Below are 19,919 nucleotides of genomic sequence, written 5' to 3' on the forward strand. Positions count from 1 at the left end.
TATGTTCCGGTGGTCAGCCGCAAGATCTGATTGGAACAGAAGGAGGAAGAGAATGGCCATGGCAGTGGCTCCGGAGCCATGGGAAAGTCTAGGATATACAGTACCAGTCAAAGGTTTGGACGCACCTATTCCAGGGTTTTTCTTTATTTTTACTATTTTCTACATTGTAGAATAATAGTGAAGACATCAACACTATGTAATAACACATATCGAATCATGTAGTAACCAAAAAAGTGTTAAACAAATCAAAATATATTTTATATTTGAGATTCTTTAAAGTAGCCACCCTTTGCCTTGATGACAGCTTTGCACACTCTTGGCATTCTCTCAACCAGCTTCATGAGGTAGTCACCTGGAATGCATGTCAATTAACAGGTGTGCCTTGTTAGAAGTTAATTTGTGGAATTTCTTTCCTTCTTAATGTGTTTCAGCCAATCAGTTGTGTTGTGACAAGGTAGGGGTGGTATACATAAGATAGCCCTATTTGGTAAAAGACCCAAGTCCATATTATGGCAAGAACAGCTCAAATAAGCAAAGAGAAATGACAGTCCATCATTACTTTAAGACATGAAGGTCAGTCAATCCGGAAAATGTCAAGAACTTTGAAAGTTTCTTCAAGTGCAGTCGCAAAAACCATCAAGCGCTATGATGAAACTGGCTCTCCTGAGGACCGCCACAGGAAAGGAAGACCCAGAGTTACCTCTGCTGCAGAGGACAAGTTCATTAGAGTTACCAGCCTCAGAAATTGCAGCCCAAATAAATGCTTCACAGAGTTCAACTAACAGACACATCTCAATATCAACTGTTCAGAGGAAACTGCGTGAATCAAGCCTTCATGGTCGAATTGCTGCAAAGAAACCACTACTAAAGGACACCAATAAGAAGAAGAGACTTGTTTGGGCCAAGAAACACAAGTAATGGACATTAGATCAGTGGAAATATGTCCTTTGGTCTGATGAGTCCAAATTTGAGATTTTTGGTTCCAGCCGCTGTGTTTTTGTGAGACACAGAGTAGGTGAACGGATGATCTCCGCATGTGTGGTTCCCACCATGGAGGAGGAGGTGTGATGGTGTGGGGGTGCTTTGCTGGTGACACTGTCAGTGATTTATATAGAATTCAAGGCACACTTAACCAGCATGTCTACCACAGCATTCTGCAGCGATACGCCATCCCATCTGGTTTGGGCTTAGTGGGAAAATAATTTGTTTTTCAACAGGACAATGACCCAACACCTCCAGGCTGTGTAAGGGCTATTTGACCAAGAAGGAGAGTGATGGTGCTGCATCAGATGACCTGGCCTCCACAATCACCCAACCTCAACCCAATTGAGATGGTTTGGGATGAGTTGGACCGCAGAGTGAAGGAAAAGCAGCCAACAAGTGCTCAGCATATGTGGGAACTCCTTCAAGACTGTTGGAAAAGCATTCCTCATGAAGCTGGTTGAGAGAATGCCAAGAGTGTGCAAAGCTGTCATCAAGGCAAAGGGTGGCTACTTTGAAGAATCTCAAATATAAAATATATTTTGACTTGTTTAACACGTTTTAGGATACTACATGATTCCAAATGTGTTATTTCATAGTTTTGATTTCTTCACTATTATTCTACAATGTAGAAAATAGTAAAAATAAAGAAAAACCCTTGAATGAGTAGGTGTGTCCAAACTTTTGACTGGTACATCTAGTGCACAATTGAGTGCTGTGGCTGGTCAGACCACCATGGAGACTGGACTGGGTCTTGGTGCATTGTGTTCATGTCTTCATTTATCCAGTGTTATGGTCCTGCATACTACTATTTTTCAGATTACTAACTTATTTTAGTGCTCATAATAATTGAAGTATAGAACATGACCAGAAATCTGCCTCCGTTTTAGGCCTTCCTCCTCATTTTACATGATGTAGGGATGTTCCGTTATTACAATGATACTGAATTCAGAAACAGATTTTCTGTCTTGTGGTAAATATGAGGACTATTTCTGAGGCAGATCCAGAAATATCAATGGGATTATATAACTACAGACAGGACAGTCTGATGATGGCCCTTCTCTCCACTCTACCTCTTTGCAGCCAGGAGCAGTTTATAGTACCTTTCAAAACTGCAGATTACACATGGAGAATGGATGTGTCACCAGAATACCTTAAGACCTTGGAATTGATTATACATGTTGGCAGTGCTTGGGCTATTACTGTCTAACTTGACTAACACATTGGTTTCCTAGCTGTAGAATGTCAATGAGTTGTGTTACTTAAAAATGGACCTGAATTCCCTTCAATACAGTATTTGGTTGTACACTATCTAACCTCTGTCTGTCTGACTGTCTGTCTGTCTGAGTGTGAGGTCAGACTGAAACTTGGCAGCCTCGGTGGCTGTGCTGGTTTTGTCCTTTGAGACAGAATCTGTTGAGGAGAGAGAGTGACACTGCCCCTCTCTGCGCTGATTGGGGAGTTTTGGGAGGTAGCCTGGAGGTGATGGTGACAACGTGCTCTGGGTAGCTGCCTAGCTGGTGTTGACTTAGTGGCTCTGACAGACTGGCACACTGAGGTCACTCAGAGTCTACAAAAATATGCTCTGATTGGGAGAGGCTAGATCCCACAGGGTGCTAGTCTGAGCTCAGCACATTTCTCTTATTATTGTGATTAGCCTTGTGTGCCATTTAGCAGACGCTTTTATCCAAAGCGACTTACAGTCATGCGTGCATAATTTTTTTTTTTGTGTATGGGTGGTCCCGGGGATTGAACCCACTACCTTGGCGTTACAAGCGCCGTGCTCTACCAGCTGAGCTACAGAGGACCACATTATTGATCTTTATCATCTCTATATTGCATCATCAATGCCTGTACCTAGCATCAACACCTGTACATAGCATCATTATCTAGCATAAATGACTGTGCATAGCATAATTATCTAGCATCAATGCCTGTACCTAGCATTAGTAGGCTACCTAGTATCAGTACCTAGCATCAATGCATGTACCTAGCATCAGCAATCTAGCATCAATGCCTGTACCTAGCATCAGTACCTACAGTAGCATCAGTGCCTGTACATAGCATCAATACCTACAGTAGCATCAGTGCCTGTACCTAGAACCTTGGAGCTGTCTTCTACATAAACACGGAAAACATTCAGTGTTCACATGTAAAGAAACCCAATGAAAATCAAATCAATCAAATATAGAAAAAATGGAAAGATAATAACACAAGGAATAAATACACAAAGAGTAACGATTACTACACGGGGTATCAGTAACATTTTCGTCATTTAGCAGACGTTCTTATCCAGAGTGACTTAAAGTTAGTAAGTGCATACATTTTCATATTGGCCCCCCGTGGGAAACGAACCCACAACCCTGTCATTGCAAGCGCCATGCTCTACCAACTGAGCTACAGGAGACCAATTAAACGATTGGATGTGCAGGGGTATGAGGTAATTGAGGTAGATATGTACATATAGTTAGGGGTAAAGTGACTAGGCAAAAGGATAGATAATAAACAGTAACAGCAGTGTACACTGTATGTGATGAGTCAAAAGAGTTAGTGCAAAGGGGGGGTCAATGCAGATAGTCCGGGTAGCTGTTTGGTTAACTATTTAGCAGTGTTATGGCTTTGGGGTAGAAGCTGTTCAGGGTCCTGTTGGTTCCAGACTTGGTGCATCGGTACCACTTGCCGTGCAGTAGCAGAGAGAACAGTCTATGACTTGGGTGGCTGGAGTCTTTGACAATTTAGGACCTGGATGGCAGGGAGCTTGGCCCCAGTGATGTATTGTGCTGTACGCACTACCCTCTGTAGCGCCTTGCGGTTGGATGCCAAGCAGTTGCCATACCAAGCGGCGATGCAGCCAGTCATGATGCTCTCAATGGTTCAGCTGTAAACTTTTTGAGGATCTGAGGGCCCATGCCAAATCTTTTCAGCCTCCTGAGGGGGAAGAGGCATTGTCGTGCCCTCTTCACGACTGTGTTGGTGTGTGTGGGCCATGTTCATTCCTTAGGGATGTGGACACTGAGAAACTTGAAGTTCTTGACCCACTCCACTACAGCCCTGTCGATGTGGATGGGGGTGTGCTCGGCCCTCCGTTTCCTGTAGTCCACGATCAGCTCTTTTGTCTTGCTGATGTTGACTGACATTGGCTGACCTCCTTGCTGGCAGGTCACTGACCTCCTCTCTATAGGCTGTCTCATCATCGTCAGTGATAAGGCCTACCACCGTTGTGTCGTCAGCAAACTTAATGAAGGTGTTGGAGTCGTGCGAAGCCACGCAGTCGTGGGTGAACAGGGAGCACAGGAGAGGACTAAGCACACCCCCCTGAGGGGCCCCCATGTTGATACCTACCTTCACCACCTGGGGGCGGTCCGTCAGGAAATCCAGTTGCAGAGGGAGGTGTTCAGTCCAAGGGTTCTGAGCTTAGTGATGAAAAATGAGACGTTTGCAGCATGCTTCGCTGGCCAAATTCCCTAGTCATTATCTGTGGAAATGTTCATACAGCAATTTCCCTGCCTCAGCAACTGCTGGTTTGGCATGCAGCAATTTTTTTGGCATGCAGCCATTATCCATTAGCATGTTAGCGATGTGGACTGTGGGACAGATGGAACGGTGGCTTAGAATGGGCCAGCGCTGAGTTTGAAAAGAAATGGTCAGTGACCCTCCAAAACCACTAGTAGATTTCTATCTTTTGAGCTGTGGCCTTGAGTCTGAATCGAAAGGTTAGACATGCCTCATGAGATGTTAGACAGAAATGTCAGACAGAGACAAACATGGGGATTTCAATAATCTCAGTGTCACATTCTTACAGAGAGGGATCAGCAGCTCTCAGAAATACAGAGCATGATTCACAAGAATTATGTTCTTCTCGCTAGCTAACCACAAAGCCTCACAAGATTGGAATCCCAAAAATGGTCCTCCCACTCTCTCCTTCTCTCTTTCCTTTGTCTCCATCTCTAGCAGTGGTAAGAAGAGACTGCTTAAAACAGAAAAGTGATTATCTCGCCTGCAGACTACAGTATGTAGGGCGGCAGGTAGCTTGGTGGGTAAGAGCGTTGTGCCAGTAACCGAAAGGTCGCTGGTTCTAATCCCCGAGCCAACTAGGTGAAAAATCTGTCGATGTGCCCTTAAGCAAGGCACTTAACCCTAATTGCTCATGTAAGAGCGTCTGCTAAATGACTAAAATGTAGACCAGGGGAATACCTGATATCTGCCTTGAATGTGTACATGATTGGTATTAGGCTGTAGTATAAAGTAGTATATCCTATCTCTTTACATGTCATTTAGCAGACGCTCTTATCCAAAGCGACTTACAGTTAGTGAGTGCATACATTTTCTTCCTTTTAGATATTCACTGATGTGTTAGAGATTGGATCACTTCTAGCAAGGTACCATGTCAGATCAGTGAATACCTTAAACAAGAACAAGGAGGGAAGAAAGACCTTTAGGAAGGATACCTTTCTACAGTATTTTTAGTATGGCTTGTATTCCTCAGACAGATTCAGCTTCCTCTGCTTGTTTCATGTGTCTACTGAGGCATGGAGCTGTACAGTAGCTAGTGATGCTCAACCTTAGAATAGAAACCTCTGTACTCTGAGTTATTTTTAAGCCCTGGTACATCTCTATTACTGTGACTGGGTGAATGAAATAGATGTAACTTTATATTTAGATCAATAAAAATGGGGAGATATGAACGGTAGTGTGTGTTAGTGATTTGCGGGTCAGCTGTTTGTTCACCCGCACCCTCCTGCAATTGCTAATAACCCATCCGCAACCACCCGACTATATGTGATGAAGTGAAAATCTGAGGCCTGTACCCAAATCTAACCCGCAAATATAGAAAATGCGCTGTACAGTCAGAGATGGCAGAATTCTTTTTTGACAGGCCTTTTTAGATAGGCCTCTGTTTCTGCTTATAATTTCTGAAATTTTGGGAGGCTATTTGTTTGTCAACTTGTCTATAATTAGATACATGCAGCTTCTCTTCTGTCATTACTTGTTGCGCTAGAAGACTAAATAAACCCTTGCTCACCAGAATACCGTAAATCGATAGAATGAATGCTTCAATCTAGTTGACAACAGTAAAGTTTGTTTTCTCTTTCATCTCTGCTTCTCTCGCTCTGCAAAGACATTAAGGGACCGGGGAGAAAATAAAATAACCCCTCCCCCCCAAAAGAAAACAGGAAAGTTTGACCGGTTTGAAGGAAATTAAAAGCTGTTAAAACGACCCAACATGTTTCTGATAAGATTTCAGTTCGGCTTGGATGCATATTTTATGTGTTTGAAATCCAATCAGCTTTTATGATGCTGATAAAGATAGCACCTTTACAGATGGTCCCTAACCGCGCATTCATTCTCTCAAGATGCTGAAATAAATAAATAATATTTCTCCACTTCTGTTCCCTAGTCAAATTTTACATTTGGTGTATCATTTTACTGCAATAAATGCTTAATTCTGCAGGAGTTAATATTATATTAGGCTATGTGAGAGGTTATGGACCTTAAGTTAGGCTACTATTCCATTGAATCCATCTGAACAGTACAGTTCCCTTGAAGTCGCACATATGAATTGCACAGGAATTATACATTTAGGGATTTTAATGCATTGTTTTGTCTTTATTCAATCCACCCGCCACCCACCCACCCGCCCTTCATCCACACAATATTTCATTACCCTAAACCCGCCCGCACATCACTAGTGTGTGTGTGTGTGTGTGTGTGTGTGTGTGTACAGCATTGTAAAGGGCATGTGTGGCTTGTGGAGTACAGCTGTGTGATGCGGTGACACTTACTCTTGTTGAGATGTGACCTGCAGTCAAAGATCAAAGAGAGGCTGTGTGTTTTTCTGGTAATGTGTGGGTAATGTGGTTGTGTGTGTGTGTGCTAATGTTTTAGTCTACTGTGTGTATTTTGGATCTGTCTGTGTGTGTGTGTACATGTCATCTCTGTGTGTATTTATCTTTGTGTAGGCCTATTTATGTGTGTATGTTTTTCTGTGTGTGTTTGTGTGAACCCCTTCCTCAGAACCACAGATGTCCCGGCCCCGGCTGCCCTGTGCCACTATACTCCCTAGGGGTGTCACAGATCCAGCTTCAGCTGTGCTACTTGCTGTTGCAGAAAATCACACACGCCTGCCCATGTCCCCCACCCTGTCACTCCCTCCATCCCTCAATACATCCCTTCTTCCTCCTCAATCTCTCAATCCATCACACCCTTTCTTCCTCACTGGTCACACCCTGATTTGATATCCAATCTTAACCCTTCAGCCCTCCTTCCCTCCACAACTCTCTACCCCTGACACTCCACCTCTCCCTCACACATTTTCTACTTCACTCCTTCCCACCTTTTCTTCCTTCCCTCCCTCCCTCCACCTACAGTATCAGTGTGTGACAGTGTGTCAGTACAAGTCATTGTACCCAAGTTAGTTTCTGACTGATCACAGTAAACATAGCTGATTATGGTTGGCTGTTTCTGAGAGGTTAATGGTTGAGCTACTGCACTGCAGCCCTCACAGGTGGCACACATGCACACACCAGTGGCGGTTGGTGCCATTTAAGATTAGGGAGGACAATAATTTTTTTATGAGCATGGCCTTATTTCTATTACAGCATATTGGATGACTGTCATTCATATTCCATTCACCCAGCTCAATGTAACATCGATAGATTCAGGCTACTACATGATACTCAAATTTGCCCTATACCCATCATGAGGTTGCTACAACCTAGCCTACGAATGAAAGTTTACAACGTAGGTGCACAGGTAGAGAGGATTTTGAGTAATCAAGGTGACAGACAGGGACACATAGACAGACAGTGACATTCAATACCGCCTTGCACACTCTTGCCTGCATCTAGCTGATCTGGGGTGTAATCATTAGTCCAAACTGTTGCAAAAGTATTCTATTGGACAATTTCAGGTAGGTTCTCCCCATTTCGTTCCATTTGCTTCAGTTTAAGAAACGTTTTGCAACAGAATCCGTGGAATGAATACACCCCAGATCACCCGCACACACTAACGCGTAAAAAAAAAATATATATATATATTTAACCTTTATTTAACCAGGTAAGCCAGTTGAGAACAAGTTCTCATTTACAACTGAGACCTGGCCAAGATAAAGCAAAGCAGTACGATAAAAACAACAACATAGAGTTACATATGGGGTAAAACAAAACATAATGTGTGCAAATGTAGTAAGTTATGGAGGTAAGGCAATAAATAGGCTATAGTGCAAAATAATTACAATTAGTATTAACACTGGAATGATAGATGTGCAAGAGATGATGTGCAAATAGAGATACTGGGGTGCAAATGAGCAAAATAAATAAAAATATGGGGATGAGGTAGTTGGGTGGTCTAATTTCAGATGGGCTGTGTACAGGTGCAGTGATCGGTAAGGTGCTCTGACAACTGATGCTTAAAGTTAGTGAGGGTTAGTAAACCCACATTCCAATCCATGTGTACAATCACACAGTACAGTGTTTACAGCAAGTAGTTTATCAGTTACACCGGCAGCCACAAAGGCAATAAATTAGTAAAACCGAAAGTTTACCTTCGAAGAGTTGCAGTGTTCGATAGCCTTAGCCAGCTAGCTAACATAAATAGCATTCCTCTCTGTTTGAGTCAGTTGTTGAGTAGGCTAAATTAGCTGGATTAGCTTTTTTCACTGCAAAACAGTGTGTTTTAATTCGTTTTTTGGTGACGTGAATATATTTATCTAAAAATCATAACTTTTTTTATGTTTAACTATTTTCTCCCCTTCGTCCTCCAAGGAGCCTTCACTGGTCCTCTGTAGCTCAGCTGGTAGAGCACGGCGCTTGTAACGCCAAGGTAGTGGGTTCGATCCCCGGGACCACCCATACAAAAAAAATGTATGCACGCATGACTGTAAGTCGCTTTGGATAAAAGCGTCTGCTAAATGGCATATTATTATATTATTATACTGGCAGACACACACACACACACACACACACACACACACACACACACTGTCTTCATTGAAATTAGTCACTTTATTTGTGATTTGTGCACCGTTTAGCCCAGCCACTCTCCCCAACACTAACGCACCTCTCAGTACCCATGACTATATAAGGCTATTTTCCCAGCTTGTTTTCTCAGCACACTTACTCAGCTCACTCTCTTACTCACCATGCATTCCCAGACCAGATAAATAGTTTTGACTACGCCCTGTCCTTACCCTTCTCCCTCCTCCTCTAACATCCCTCCCCATCTCTGTCTCAACCCCTCCTCTCCCCCAAAGTTTGTATGAAATCAAATCAAATTGTATTTGTCGCATACACATATTTAGCATGTTATTGCGGGTGTAGCAAAATGCTTGTGCTCCTAGCTCCAACAGTGCAGTAATATCGAACAATTCACAACAATACACACAAATCTAAAAGTAAAAGAATGGAATTAAGAAATATATAAATATTAGAACGAGGCGTGTCGGAGTGGCATTGACTAGAATACAGCAGCATACAGTATATACATATGAAATTATTAAAACAGTATGTGACTAGTGTTCCATTATTATTAAAGTGACCAGTGATTCCATATCTATGTACGTAGGGCAGCAGCCTCTAAGGTGCAGGGTTGAGTAACTGGGTGGTAGCCGGCTAGTGACAGTGACTACGTTCAGGGCAGGGTACTGGGTGGAGGCCGGCTAGTGATGGCTATTTAACAGTCTGATGGCCTTGAGATAGAAGCTGAAGTCTCTCGGTCCCAGCTTTGATGCACCTGTACTGACCTCGCGTTCTGGATGATAGCGGGGTGAACAGGCCGTGGCTCGGGTGGTTGATGTCCTTGATGATCTTTTTGGCCTTCCTGTGACATCGGGTGCTGTACATGTCCTGGAGGGCAGGCAGTGTGCCACCAGTGATGCGTTGGGCAGACCACACCACCCTCTGGAGAGTGTGTGTGTACACAGAAACACACACACACAAGGTCTAAGAAGTTTAGGTGAGATACCATTTTGTGAGTGACGACCACCACATCACTGGAGGTGTGATACAGACATTTGTAGGATGGACAAGGAGAAGAAAGGGCGGATGAGGATGGAGAGAGGGTTGCAGAGGGATAGAGGGATTGTTACAGGAGGGAGGGAGGGAGGGAGGCACAAGTGGCTCAGTCATCATTTCTCCTCTATGACCTTTATTTGCACAACCCCCCCACATGACATGACATCGCATCACATCTCATCTGACACTCAATCAATATGTCCTCTCATCTCTATGGTATTACACTGGAGGATTTACAACTACCATTTATGCTAACTTCATTCTCTGTCATTGATACACACACACACACACACACACACATAGTCACGCATGAATGCAGGCATACACACACACACTCACAGAGAAGAGGAGGCGGAGCTCAGGTTGCCATGGCAACTTGGGGGCAGATTAAATGGATACTGTACATCCCTTGAATCTACTGTACTGTACTGTAGTTCCCCCACACATATTAATAATGTTCAGCCTCTGGCCCTCCATCCGTTCTGAGTAGAGTGGCAGTCTTAGAAGAAGGCCAAGTCATTCTCAGTGTTAAAGTAAAGCTGGAGAGTATATCATGGCTATATTGTAAAAATGCCTATTTAATTTAAGGTTAGGGTTAGGCATAAGGTTAGCAGTGTGGTTAAGGTTAGGTTTAAGGTTAGGGTTAGGTTTAAAATCAGATTTAAAATCAGATTTTAAGAAGAGATATTGTCAGGGTGAAGTGGGGCATCTGATTGGTACAGGATGGGGTGTGTGTGTGTGCATTTGTGTGTGTGTGTGTGTGGAGCGGGGGGTCTCTCAGAGACCAGACAGGCCCGCCGGGCTCCCCGCCTCTCAGACGGTGTTGTGTGTGTTGACACTGTTGCTTAGCATCCTTACAGGCCCAGTCCTTGTCTTTGTCTGCATGTGGACCTGCTCAAGCATAGTGAGAGCGTGGTAGACTGGGCATCGTAGTGGCCCTCCATTGAGCGTGCCCAGAACCCTCCCTGCTAGACGACACATACACACACACACACACACACACACACACACACACATACACACATACACTGAGGGCACTTTAGTCCACTGGATCAGTCTGTAATTAGGCCAAATGACCCAGGATGAGGCTGAGATTCTGAGACCATATTTAGGACTATTTCTCTCAATGGCAGCTTTTAACACATTACTTATAGCCAGCGGTTATTCTACTTAGTCATAGATTCCTCTGGAAGGGCCTCACTAAGTAATTTCATTAGGTGATGAAGACAAGCTGTCTCAGTGATATTGTGTTATTATGTATTGACCGACAACTTCACCGCATCAAAGGGACGATGGACGGGGCCATGTACCGTCAAATCTTGGGTGAGAACCTCCTTCCCTCAGCCAGGGCATTGAAAATGGGTCGTGGATGGGTATTCCAGCATGACAATGACCCATAACACACAGCCAAGGCAACAAAGGAGTGGCTCAAGAAGAAGCACATTAAGGTCCTGGAGTGGCCTAGCCAGTCTCCAGACCTTAATCCCATAGAAAATCTGTGGAGGGAGCTGAAGGTTCGAGTTGCCAAACGTCAGCCTCGAAACCTTAATGACTTGGAGAAGATCTGCAAAGAGGAATGGGACAAAATCCCTCCTGAGATGTGTGCAAACCTGGTGGCCAACTACAAGAAACGTCTGACCTCTGTGATTGCCAACAAGGGTTTTGCCACCAAGTACTAGGTCATGTTTTGCAGAGGGGTCAAATACTTATTTCCCTCATTAAAATGCAAATCAATTTATAAATTTTTTGACATGCGTTTTTCTGGATTTTGTTGTTGTTATTCTGTCTCTCACTGTTCAAATAAACCTACCATTAAAATTATAGACTGATCATGTCTTTGTCAGTGGGCAAACGTACAAAATCAGCAGGGGATCAAATACTTTTTTCCTTCACTGTATGTGCTTTCTTGAGCAGGGGGTCCTTGCGGGCGCTGCAGGATTTCAGTCCTTCACGGCGTAGTGTGTTACCAATTGTTTTCTTGGTGTCTATGGTCCCAGCTGCCTTGAGATCATTGACAAGATCCTCCCGTGTAGTTCTGGGCTGATTCCTCACCATTCTCATGATCATTGCAACTCCACGAGGTGAGATCTTGCATGGAGCCCCAGGCCGAGGGAGATTGACAGTTCTTTTGTGTTTCTTCCATTTGCGAATAATCGCACCAACTGTTGTCACCTTCTCACCAAGCTGCTTGGCGATGGTCTTGTAGCCCATTCCAGTGTTGTGTAGGTCTACAATCTTGTCCTGACATTCTTGGAGAGCTCTTTGGTCTTGGCCATGGTGGAGAGTTTGGAATCTGATTGATTGATTGCTTCTGTGGACAGGTGTCTTTTATACAGGTAACAAGCTGAGATTAGGAGCACTCCCTTTAAGAGTGTGCTCCTAATCTCAGCTCGTTACCTGTATAAAAGACACCTGGGAGCCAGAAATCTTTCTGATTAAGAGGGGGTAAAATACTTATTTCCCTCATTAAAATGCAAATCAATTTATAATATTTTCGACATGCGTTCTTCTGGATTTTTGTTGTTGTTATTCTGTCTCTCACTGTTCAAATAAACCTACCATTAAAATTATAGACTGATCATTTCCTTGTCAGTGGGCAAACATACAAAATCAGCAGGGGATCTAATACTTTTTTCCCACACTGTACACACCCCTGACACACCCCAACCCCCCAACTTCCCACCTCCGGGGAAGGAAGTGTTGTTGCCAAGGCAACGGCAGGGATGCTGTTGGTTGTCATGGTGATGCACCATGGGGAGTAGACCAGTGAGCAAGGTTTTACTGCCCTACAAGAAAATGATGTAGGTAGAAAGGGAGAGAGAAAGAACTTGTGTATATATATAGAGAATATACTTCAGTGTGTCTGTATGCATACTCATGCATGTACAGTACTGTATATCTGTGTATTTTGTAAGTGTTGTGTTTGTGTATGAATGTACTATATTCTGTTAGATTTTGTGTGTGCAGGTTCTTTAGACCGTTTACCACTATGGCACAGTTCAGAGACTGACACAGCACCTTTGCATTAGTGTGGAATTGATTTCCGTTTGGCCTCTGCTGTGTAGAATAGAGAGAGGGGCTCTTTCTGTCATGAGTAAGTCAGGGATCCTGGGCTCTCCCTCGTTCCCTCTCTTCCTCTCTCACATTCTTCCTCTCTCTCTCCGTCTCTCTCTCTTCCTCTACTCCCTGTCTGTCTGTAGGATCAGCAGTAAGTGAAGGGTTGAATCATTCATGAAGTGGTTTGGGGGCCATGACGGAGAAAACTGGGGTTGTTTTCAACACCTACATCACAACAGAGTTTGGCTTTGGAATGGGGTGAACCAACATCATGTCAGGGGCTGGGTATGTCTGTGTGTTGTGAGTTTGTTGAGTAGGCCATGACATGGAATGGTTAGATAAATCATAGTAAAGATACAGAAGTTAACCATCACTCTCTCTCCCTCCATCTACAGCACTATTAGCAGAGAGGAGACTGAGTGACTCCCACTAATAGGCTACCTGCTTCCACAGTGTTGTAGCTCTCTATCTACACTCTCTATTAGTTTCTCATTTCCTGTCTCTACCCCGTCTTCATCATACCCCTTTCTCTGTTTCTATTTCTTGCCCCCCCGAGTCTTGTTTTCTTGTTTTTAGTCCTGTGGCTCTCCTCTCTAATATTGAAGTCTAATTGGTCTATAGTGAGGGACTCTCAGTCCCAGCCCGGTCATTCCCTCTTTCCCACCCTGGGAGACAATAGAGGAGGCCCCCAGCACCCTCGCTCTCACATCCTTTCTCCTCTCCCCTGCATTCTCTCACTCCCTCACCCCCCTCCCCTGCATCCACTCACATACCTATACCCTCCCTCTCTCTCCCCTTTCCTCTACATCTCCTTACCCTTCTCTCTTCACCATCCACACCCCCCTGTCTCTCATCTGGACACCCTTCTCACCCCTCCCTCTCTCTCTCTCTTTCTCTCTCTCTCGCCAGGCCCAGTGACATAGGCTCCACAGAGCAGAGCTGTTTCTAGGTCAAGCCAGTCTTTTATGAATAATAAAAAGGAGTCTGCTTTAAAGGGAATTATTTATAGTGCTACACGTGAACTGCTCTAGCTCACACATTCTCTCTCTCGCTTTGTCTACCTCAATTTCTCTCTCTCTTTCTTTCTCTCTCTCCATGTCTATCCTTCTCTTTCACCCCTATCTTTCTCTTTCTTTCTCCCCCCCGCTCTCTCTCTCTCTTTCTCTCAATCTCTAGCTCTCTGTCTCTTACGCTCCCTATCTCTCTCCCTCTCTCCCCTTCTCTCTCTCTCCATTGTCCCCCTGCCTCCCAGTCTCCTCTCAGCTCGTTGGGCTGGGTGTCTCCCAGACAGACTGGAGATGAGCTACTGATGGAGCTGGTCTGGCCTGGGCAGCACTGGGATGTGGTGTGCTGGGGTGGGGAGAGGAGAGGAGAGGGGGATGGGGAGGGTTATGTTAGGCCAGCCAGAGTGAGGCCTGCTCGAAGATATCCCTGCTCTGCTATAACTGCCTTCTGTGGACGGAAATTGATACAAAGTAAGGAGACTGAAAGATGGCTTGGATGAGGTTGTTTGGTATTTGAACTAATTGACATGCATGGATGGAGGTGTACAAAACACCAGAGACTTTGACATTCTGTACGAGAGTTTAGCACTAGTTCTTAGGAATAAAACAGGCTATAAGTGATCCTAAAACAGTATTTGTATGGCTTCAATAATGTAAGTGGGAAAAGTGCAGGGGGAAGAAGTTTAAACGTTTATTTTTATTTTTATTGATTCAGCAGAAAAGAACAGAGGGAAGGTTCAGCATTCAGTAAAATGTAACACCATGTGTTATTTTTGTCATGGCATGGGGCCCCCATTGATTTTGTTATGATGTTTGAGTCACTCAGATGGCATAAGCCATGGCAAAATGTGTAGAATTGCAGGAAATTAGCTTTAAAACAGCTACATTTTGTCACTGCGTCCAGCAGTCGGCGACCGCACCATTGGCCACGCCCCTGTCACGCTCACCACCTAAGCCCCATTTTGATCCAGAAAAAAACCTGATTTAGTTTATGATTCATTAGATGATTAAGTATGATATAAGATGATTTATGGCACTGAAGTGATTCTGATGATTATACAGTAATATGAAGGAGTGCTTTATCATGATCGATGGTGTGTGTGTGTGTTTGTTGGTTCTTCTATCCTTGTGGGGACCTAAAATCCCTGAAAGTCCCCACAAGGATAGTAAAACAAGGAAAATTCTCCCTCATGGGGACATTTCCCACGTCCCCATGAGGACAAAGGCTGTTTTAAGCTTAGGGTTTAGGGCACGTGTCAAACTCATTCCACGGAGGGCCGAGTGTCTGCGGGTTTTCACTCCTCCCTTGTACTTGATTGATGAATTAAGGTCATTAATTAGTAAGGAACTCCCCTCTCCCCTTTTCATACTGGCCCCCGTGGGAAACGAACCCACAACCCTGGCGTTGCAAGCACCATGCTCTACCAACTGAGCTATATGGGGCCCTATGAGAGGATTAAGGTGAAAAACTCAGTTATGGAGCGGAGAGAGAGAGAGAGAGAGTGAGAGAGTGAGTGAGTGAGTGAGAGAGAGAGAGAGAGAGAGAGAGAGAGAGAGGTCAACCAGATTCATCTGGAAATGTAGGATGTCTGTTGCTGCCTGGCTGGTATACAGTAATCCCACTCACCTTCATTTACCCCTTGCCTATATGTGTATGTGTATTTGTACGTGTGTGTGTTATTACTAGAGTGTTGGTATGCGATGGTCTCGCTATAATCCAGGCGGAAGAGAGACTGTAATCCCACAGTCATTAATTAAACATGTTTATAATCTGTTTATTGTCTCACACGTGCACATATCTACCTACACACACACAGATCTCTCTCTCTCTATTTGTGTCTTTCTGCATATGGTAGCCAGCTCCACCTAGCCTCTCTCTATCTGACACCCACCCCCTTCTCTCTTGGATGAAGGAGTGAGGTGGCTGCCAGCCACAAGTAGTAGTAGAGAGATTACCCACAAATCAAAGGATTAGACAGTGAAGACACAGCCATTTTGTGTAGAATTCTGGGTAATAGAGTCTCACTGCATGGCTCTATTCAGATAATAATTATATGCCTCTATCTCCTCTCATTGTCTTCAGAATGGGAACAATAATACCGGCAGTTTAGCCTGAGTACATATCTATCTACTGCTGTAAAACCAGCAGTGTGAATTGAAATGGGATTTTTTTTCTAAAGCTAGTTAATCGCTCCAGGCTTTACCCTCTTACACAGCTAAGTGAAAAGATGATGCCGTTCTCTCTCCTCTCCACTCCTCGGAGCTACCAGCCCCTGTGAACTGGTGTGAAGAGTTTTGGCCTTGAGTGGAGAGCGTTCCAACCCGTGCCCTCTCCCTCTTCCTCCCCTGGCTCATGTAGTTACTACTGAATGAATGTTAAATATAATCATACTGGAGAAAGTGCTGGTGAAAGACAGTATGGCTGTTATGCTTTGATGCTGTGTTGTTCTGGTCTCTATATGTCTGACGGTCTCTCTCTCTCTGTGTTTCACTCCTGCAGGGCCTTGTACTCATATGAGGGCAACACCAATGATTTGACTCTGGCATCATCAGGAGGTAAGCAAAATTGATTGATTGTTGTTCTGGTTTATTTGATTAAACTGTACTCTCTGTGCCTCTTGCCTTGATAACATGTATTGAGATGGGGGGAAAGAGCCTGCAATTGACTATTAATTACTCTTTGTTTGGAGGGGAAATGTTGCAGTAGAGGGCATACTTATTTGCTTTGAGGCCTCCATTGATGGTGACAGCCAGCCATTGGTGTTAACAAACGCATGAAAAGGAAATTATGTTTTGTTAAGATGATAACTATTCCATTAGGAAGGCAATTCTTACTGTACCAGATACCTATACATCCTTACAAACCACTCCTGTCTCTATGTGCATCCTGTACCTCTACCTCCTTCCCAGTCTCCATCTCTCATATCTGTAATGTAATTACTGTTGCCTAGATCTGCAGGGACAGCCCTTTCTGCTGTGCAAGCTCAGTTACAAGCTGTGTGTGTGTGTGTGTGTGTGTGTGTGTGTGTGTGTGTGTGTGTGTGTGTGTGTGTGTGTGTGTGTGTGTGTGTGTGTGTGTGTGTGTGTGTGTGTGTGTGTGTGTGTGTGTGTGTGTGTGTGTGTGTGCGTGCGTGCGTGCGTGCGTGCGTGCGTGCATGAGCGTGAGCGTGCAAGGCTTTTTAATCTCGGTTCTGAGATAAGAAAGAGCTGATATGTAGAGTATGTGCTGGTCTGACTGCTGACCTCTCATTGTGGTACAGTACTGCCTGAGAACTTCTTGAATGATTTTAGTTCCCAATACGTATTTCTCTCAAGATGCAATTAGTAAAGTAGGCTTAGCTGGTGAAGAAGTCTTTCTGGATGGTTGGTATGTTGAGTAAATATATTTGGACTGGACCAGGCTTGTGGTTTTGTCTTATGTTTATGGCAAGAAAGTTAGCTACCTATTTAGTCATGAAACTGTTCTTAAATATTTGATACTCTGTACTTATGCAATGAGGAAGGCATAATCATTATTACATTTTTGTACATTTGACATTTTAGTCATTTACAGGAGCAATTAGGCTTAAGTGCCTTGCTAAAGGGCACACCGGCAGATGTTTTACCTAGTCGGCTCGAGGATTTAAACCAGTGACCTTTCGGTTACTGGTCCAACCCTCTTAACCGCTAGGCAAAGTTGATTATGATGCCTGTTAATAAAAGTGATCCATAACTCATATACCAGTACTTGCTGCTCCTCTCACTCCTCTGTTAATCGTCTGGGAGAGATGCTGATAGGTTGGTCTGGTCTTGTGAGATCCACTATTAGTGGAGGGTTGGAACCTGGAAAAGCTCTGGGATACACACTCATGCACACACAGCATCCCACACACAAAGCATGATTTATTGCCATGCCTATGTTTGTGGTGAGGCAGACCTATCAGTCATCCTATTGGTGTAGAGTAGGTGGAATGGGCGGGCTGGACCAGTGAGACCTGACTCTGATTGGACAGATAGGGTTTCAAGTGTGTTTGTGAGTGTGTGATGGCGTTGGTGGCAGCTCGGTTGACTCGCATTAAAGCAGTCAGGTGTGAGTGTGGGCGTTTGTCTCAGGGGTCATCATGACCCTGTGAAGGACACAGGTGTGTGTTTATGTGTCTGCACTCTAGTCCCCCTCCTACTTTACCCAACCACAGTCAGCGGTCTCTCTGTCTCAATACCTTTACCATCGATGAGATTTTAATATTTCAACAGCGCATTGTTACAGTTGACTGGAGGTTGCCTATTCTCAGTGGACATAAGCCTGCCTTGCTACCAGACTGCAGCTGGGCCACAAAATGTGGAGGAGGGCAGAGACTGGGTCAGGGGGTAACAGTCAGGTCAGCCTGGCGAGTGGTAGTGATGTGTTTTTGTGTAAATACTGTACCTCTCTCATTCTTCTCATCCGTTTTTTCTCCCTTCCTCCTATTCCTCCTCCCTTCCTACTCTCCTCTCCTCCTCCTTCCTCCCCCTTCCTCCCATCATACTCTCCTCTCCCCCTCCTCTTCCTCCTCCCCCTCCTCTCCTCTCCTCCTCCTCCCTCTCCCCCTCCTCCTCCTCTTCCCCTCCTCCTCTCCTCCTCCTCCTCTCCTCCTCCTCCTCCTCTAGCTGGAGGTCTACCAGAGATCACAGTGACCTTTGATAATGGCCGGGTCATGTACGGCTTCTGCAGCCTGAAGGAGCCCACGGCTGCACTGCCGCGCTACGTCCTCATCAACTGGGTGAGACTGTGTGTGTGTGTGTGTGCATGTGTGCATGTATGTGTGTGTTAGTATATGTATGTCTATAAATGTGTGTGTACAGTACATGTGTAACTATATGTGTATGCCTCTATAGGTACACTGTATGTGTGTGTCACACACACTTTCTCTCTGATGGCCCAAGCCCTCCCTCCCTCCTGTCAGTGTGTGTCCACTCAGCCCAGTGAAGCTCTGAGTAATAGGAGCTGAGGCAGTCTGAGACAGTCTAATGGGCTTACTGTACCTATCGTTGTGACAGGCCCAGACATCCCCTCTGGCTACTGGTCTCTGTCACAGCACCACTCACCACTCTGCTCTGCACTGACCCATAGCACACAGCAGAATGACCATCATATGATTTAAATTTGCAGTAGATAGTGCTTTCCTCAAATCAAAACTCTTTACATTGTGAAAGGGTAGCTAACTCATACCATATATATATTAACTAGGAGGTGAATGGCCCTGGACTTGGTATTATTTGACCAATTATTGTATTATTTTATAATTCTGTAGCAGCAGCAGTACCAGTTCAGTAGCCATGTGTTTTTATGGTTGATTACTATTCCACTATTCCTTTCATGTAATCAGTGGCCATTGTGTTGTTTTGAATAGGCCATGGTAATGCAATCCTACCAGGAATGTTCCTGTTGAGACACAATGCTTCATTCACTCATAATTACTACTGTTAATCTGGACACAAAGACAACATTTTGAATGGAATACAAAGAGTGCATCCAATCCTTTCAATGTGGTTACTTTGATTGATGATGATGATGATGATGATGAAGACGGCGATGATGACACTACAACTGTATTCTTGAAGTCAGAAACACACAGTAGCTCTAACACAGTCTCCTCCCGCCCTCTCCTCTCCCTCTCTCCTCTCCCTCCCTCCCTCCCTCCACTCCCCCTCTCTCCTCTCCCTCCCTCCCTCCCTCCACTCCCCCCTCTCCTCTCCCTCTCTCCTCTCCCTCCCTCCCTCCCTCCACTCCCCCTCTCCTCTCCCTCTCGCCCCTCCCTCTATTCTCTCCCCCTCTCCTCTACCTTCCTCCACTCCCCCTCTCCTCTCCCTCTCTTCTCTCCCCCTCTCCTCTACCTCCCTCCACTCC

At 44.7% G+C, this 19,919-nt stretch overlaps 1 protein-coding gene across 4 annotated transcripts in view; it reads left to right on the plus strand.

Moving 5' to 3' along the window:
- Window positions 1–19,919, plus strand: part of LOC121579407 (drebrin) — a 98,605-nt gene that overhangs the window by 59,565 nt on the left and 19,121 nt on the right. For all 4 annotated transcript variants that reach the window (XM_041893983.2, XM_041893985.2, XM_041893986.2 and 1 more), the window contains exons 2-3: window positions 16,554–16,609; window positions 18,680–18,792. In XM_041893983.2, coding sequence (XP_041749917.1) covers window positions 16,554–16,609; window positions 18,680–18,792 — 169 coding nt within the window. The remainder of the gene's footprint in view (window positions 1–16,553; window positions 16,610–18,679; window positions 18,793–19,919) is intronic.

The sequence above is a fragment of the Coregonus clupeaformis genome, chromosome 13 (genome assembly GCF_020615455.1).
Source record: "Coregonus clupeaformis isolate EN_2021a chromosome 13, ASM2061545v1, whole genome shotgun sequence".
Classification (NCBI taxonomy): domain Eukaryota; kingdom Metazoa; phylum Chordata; class Actinopteri; order Salmoniformes; family Salmonidae; genus Coregonus; species Coregonus clupeaformis.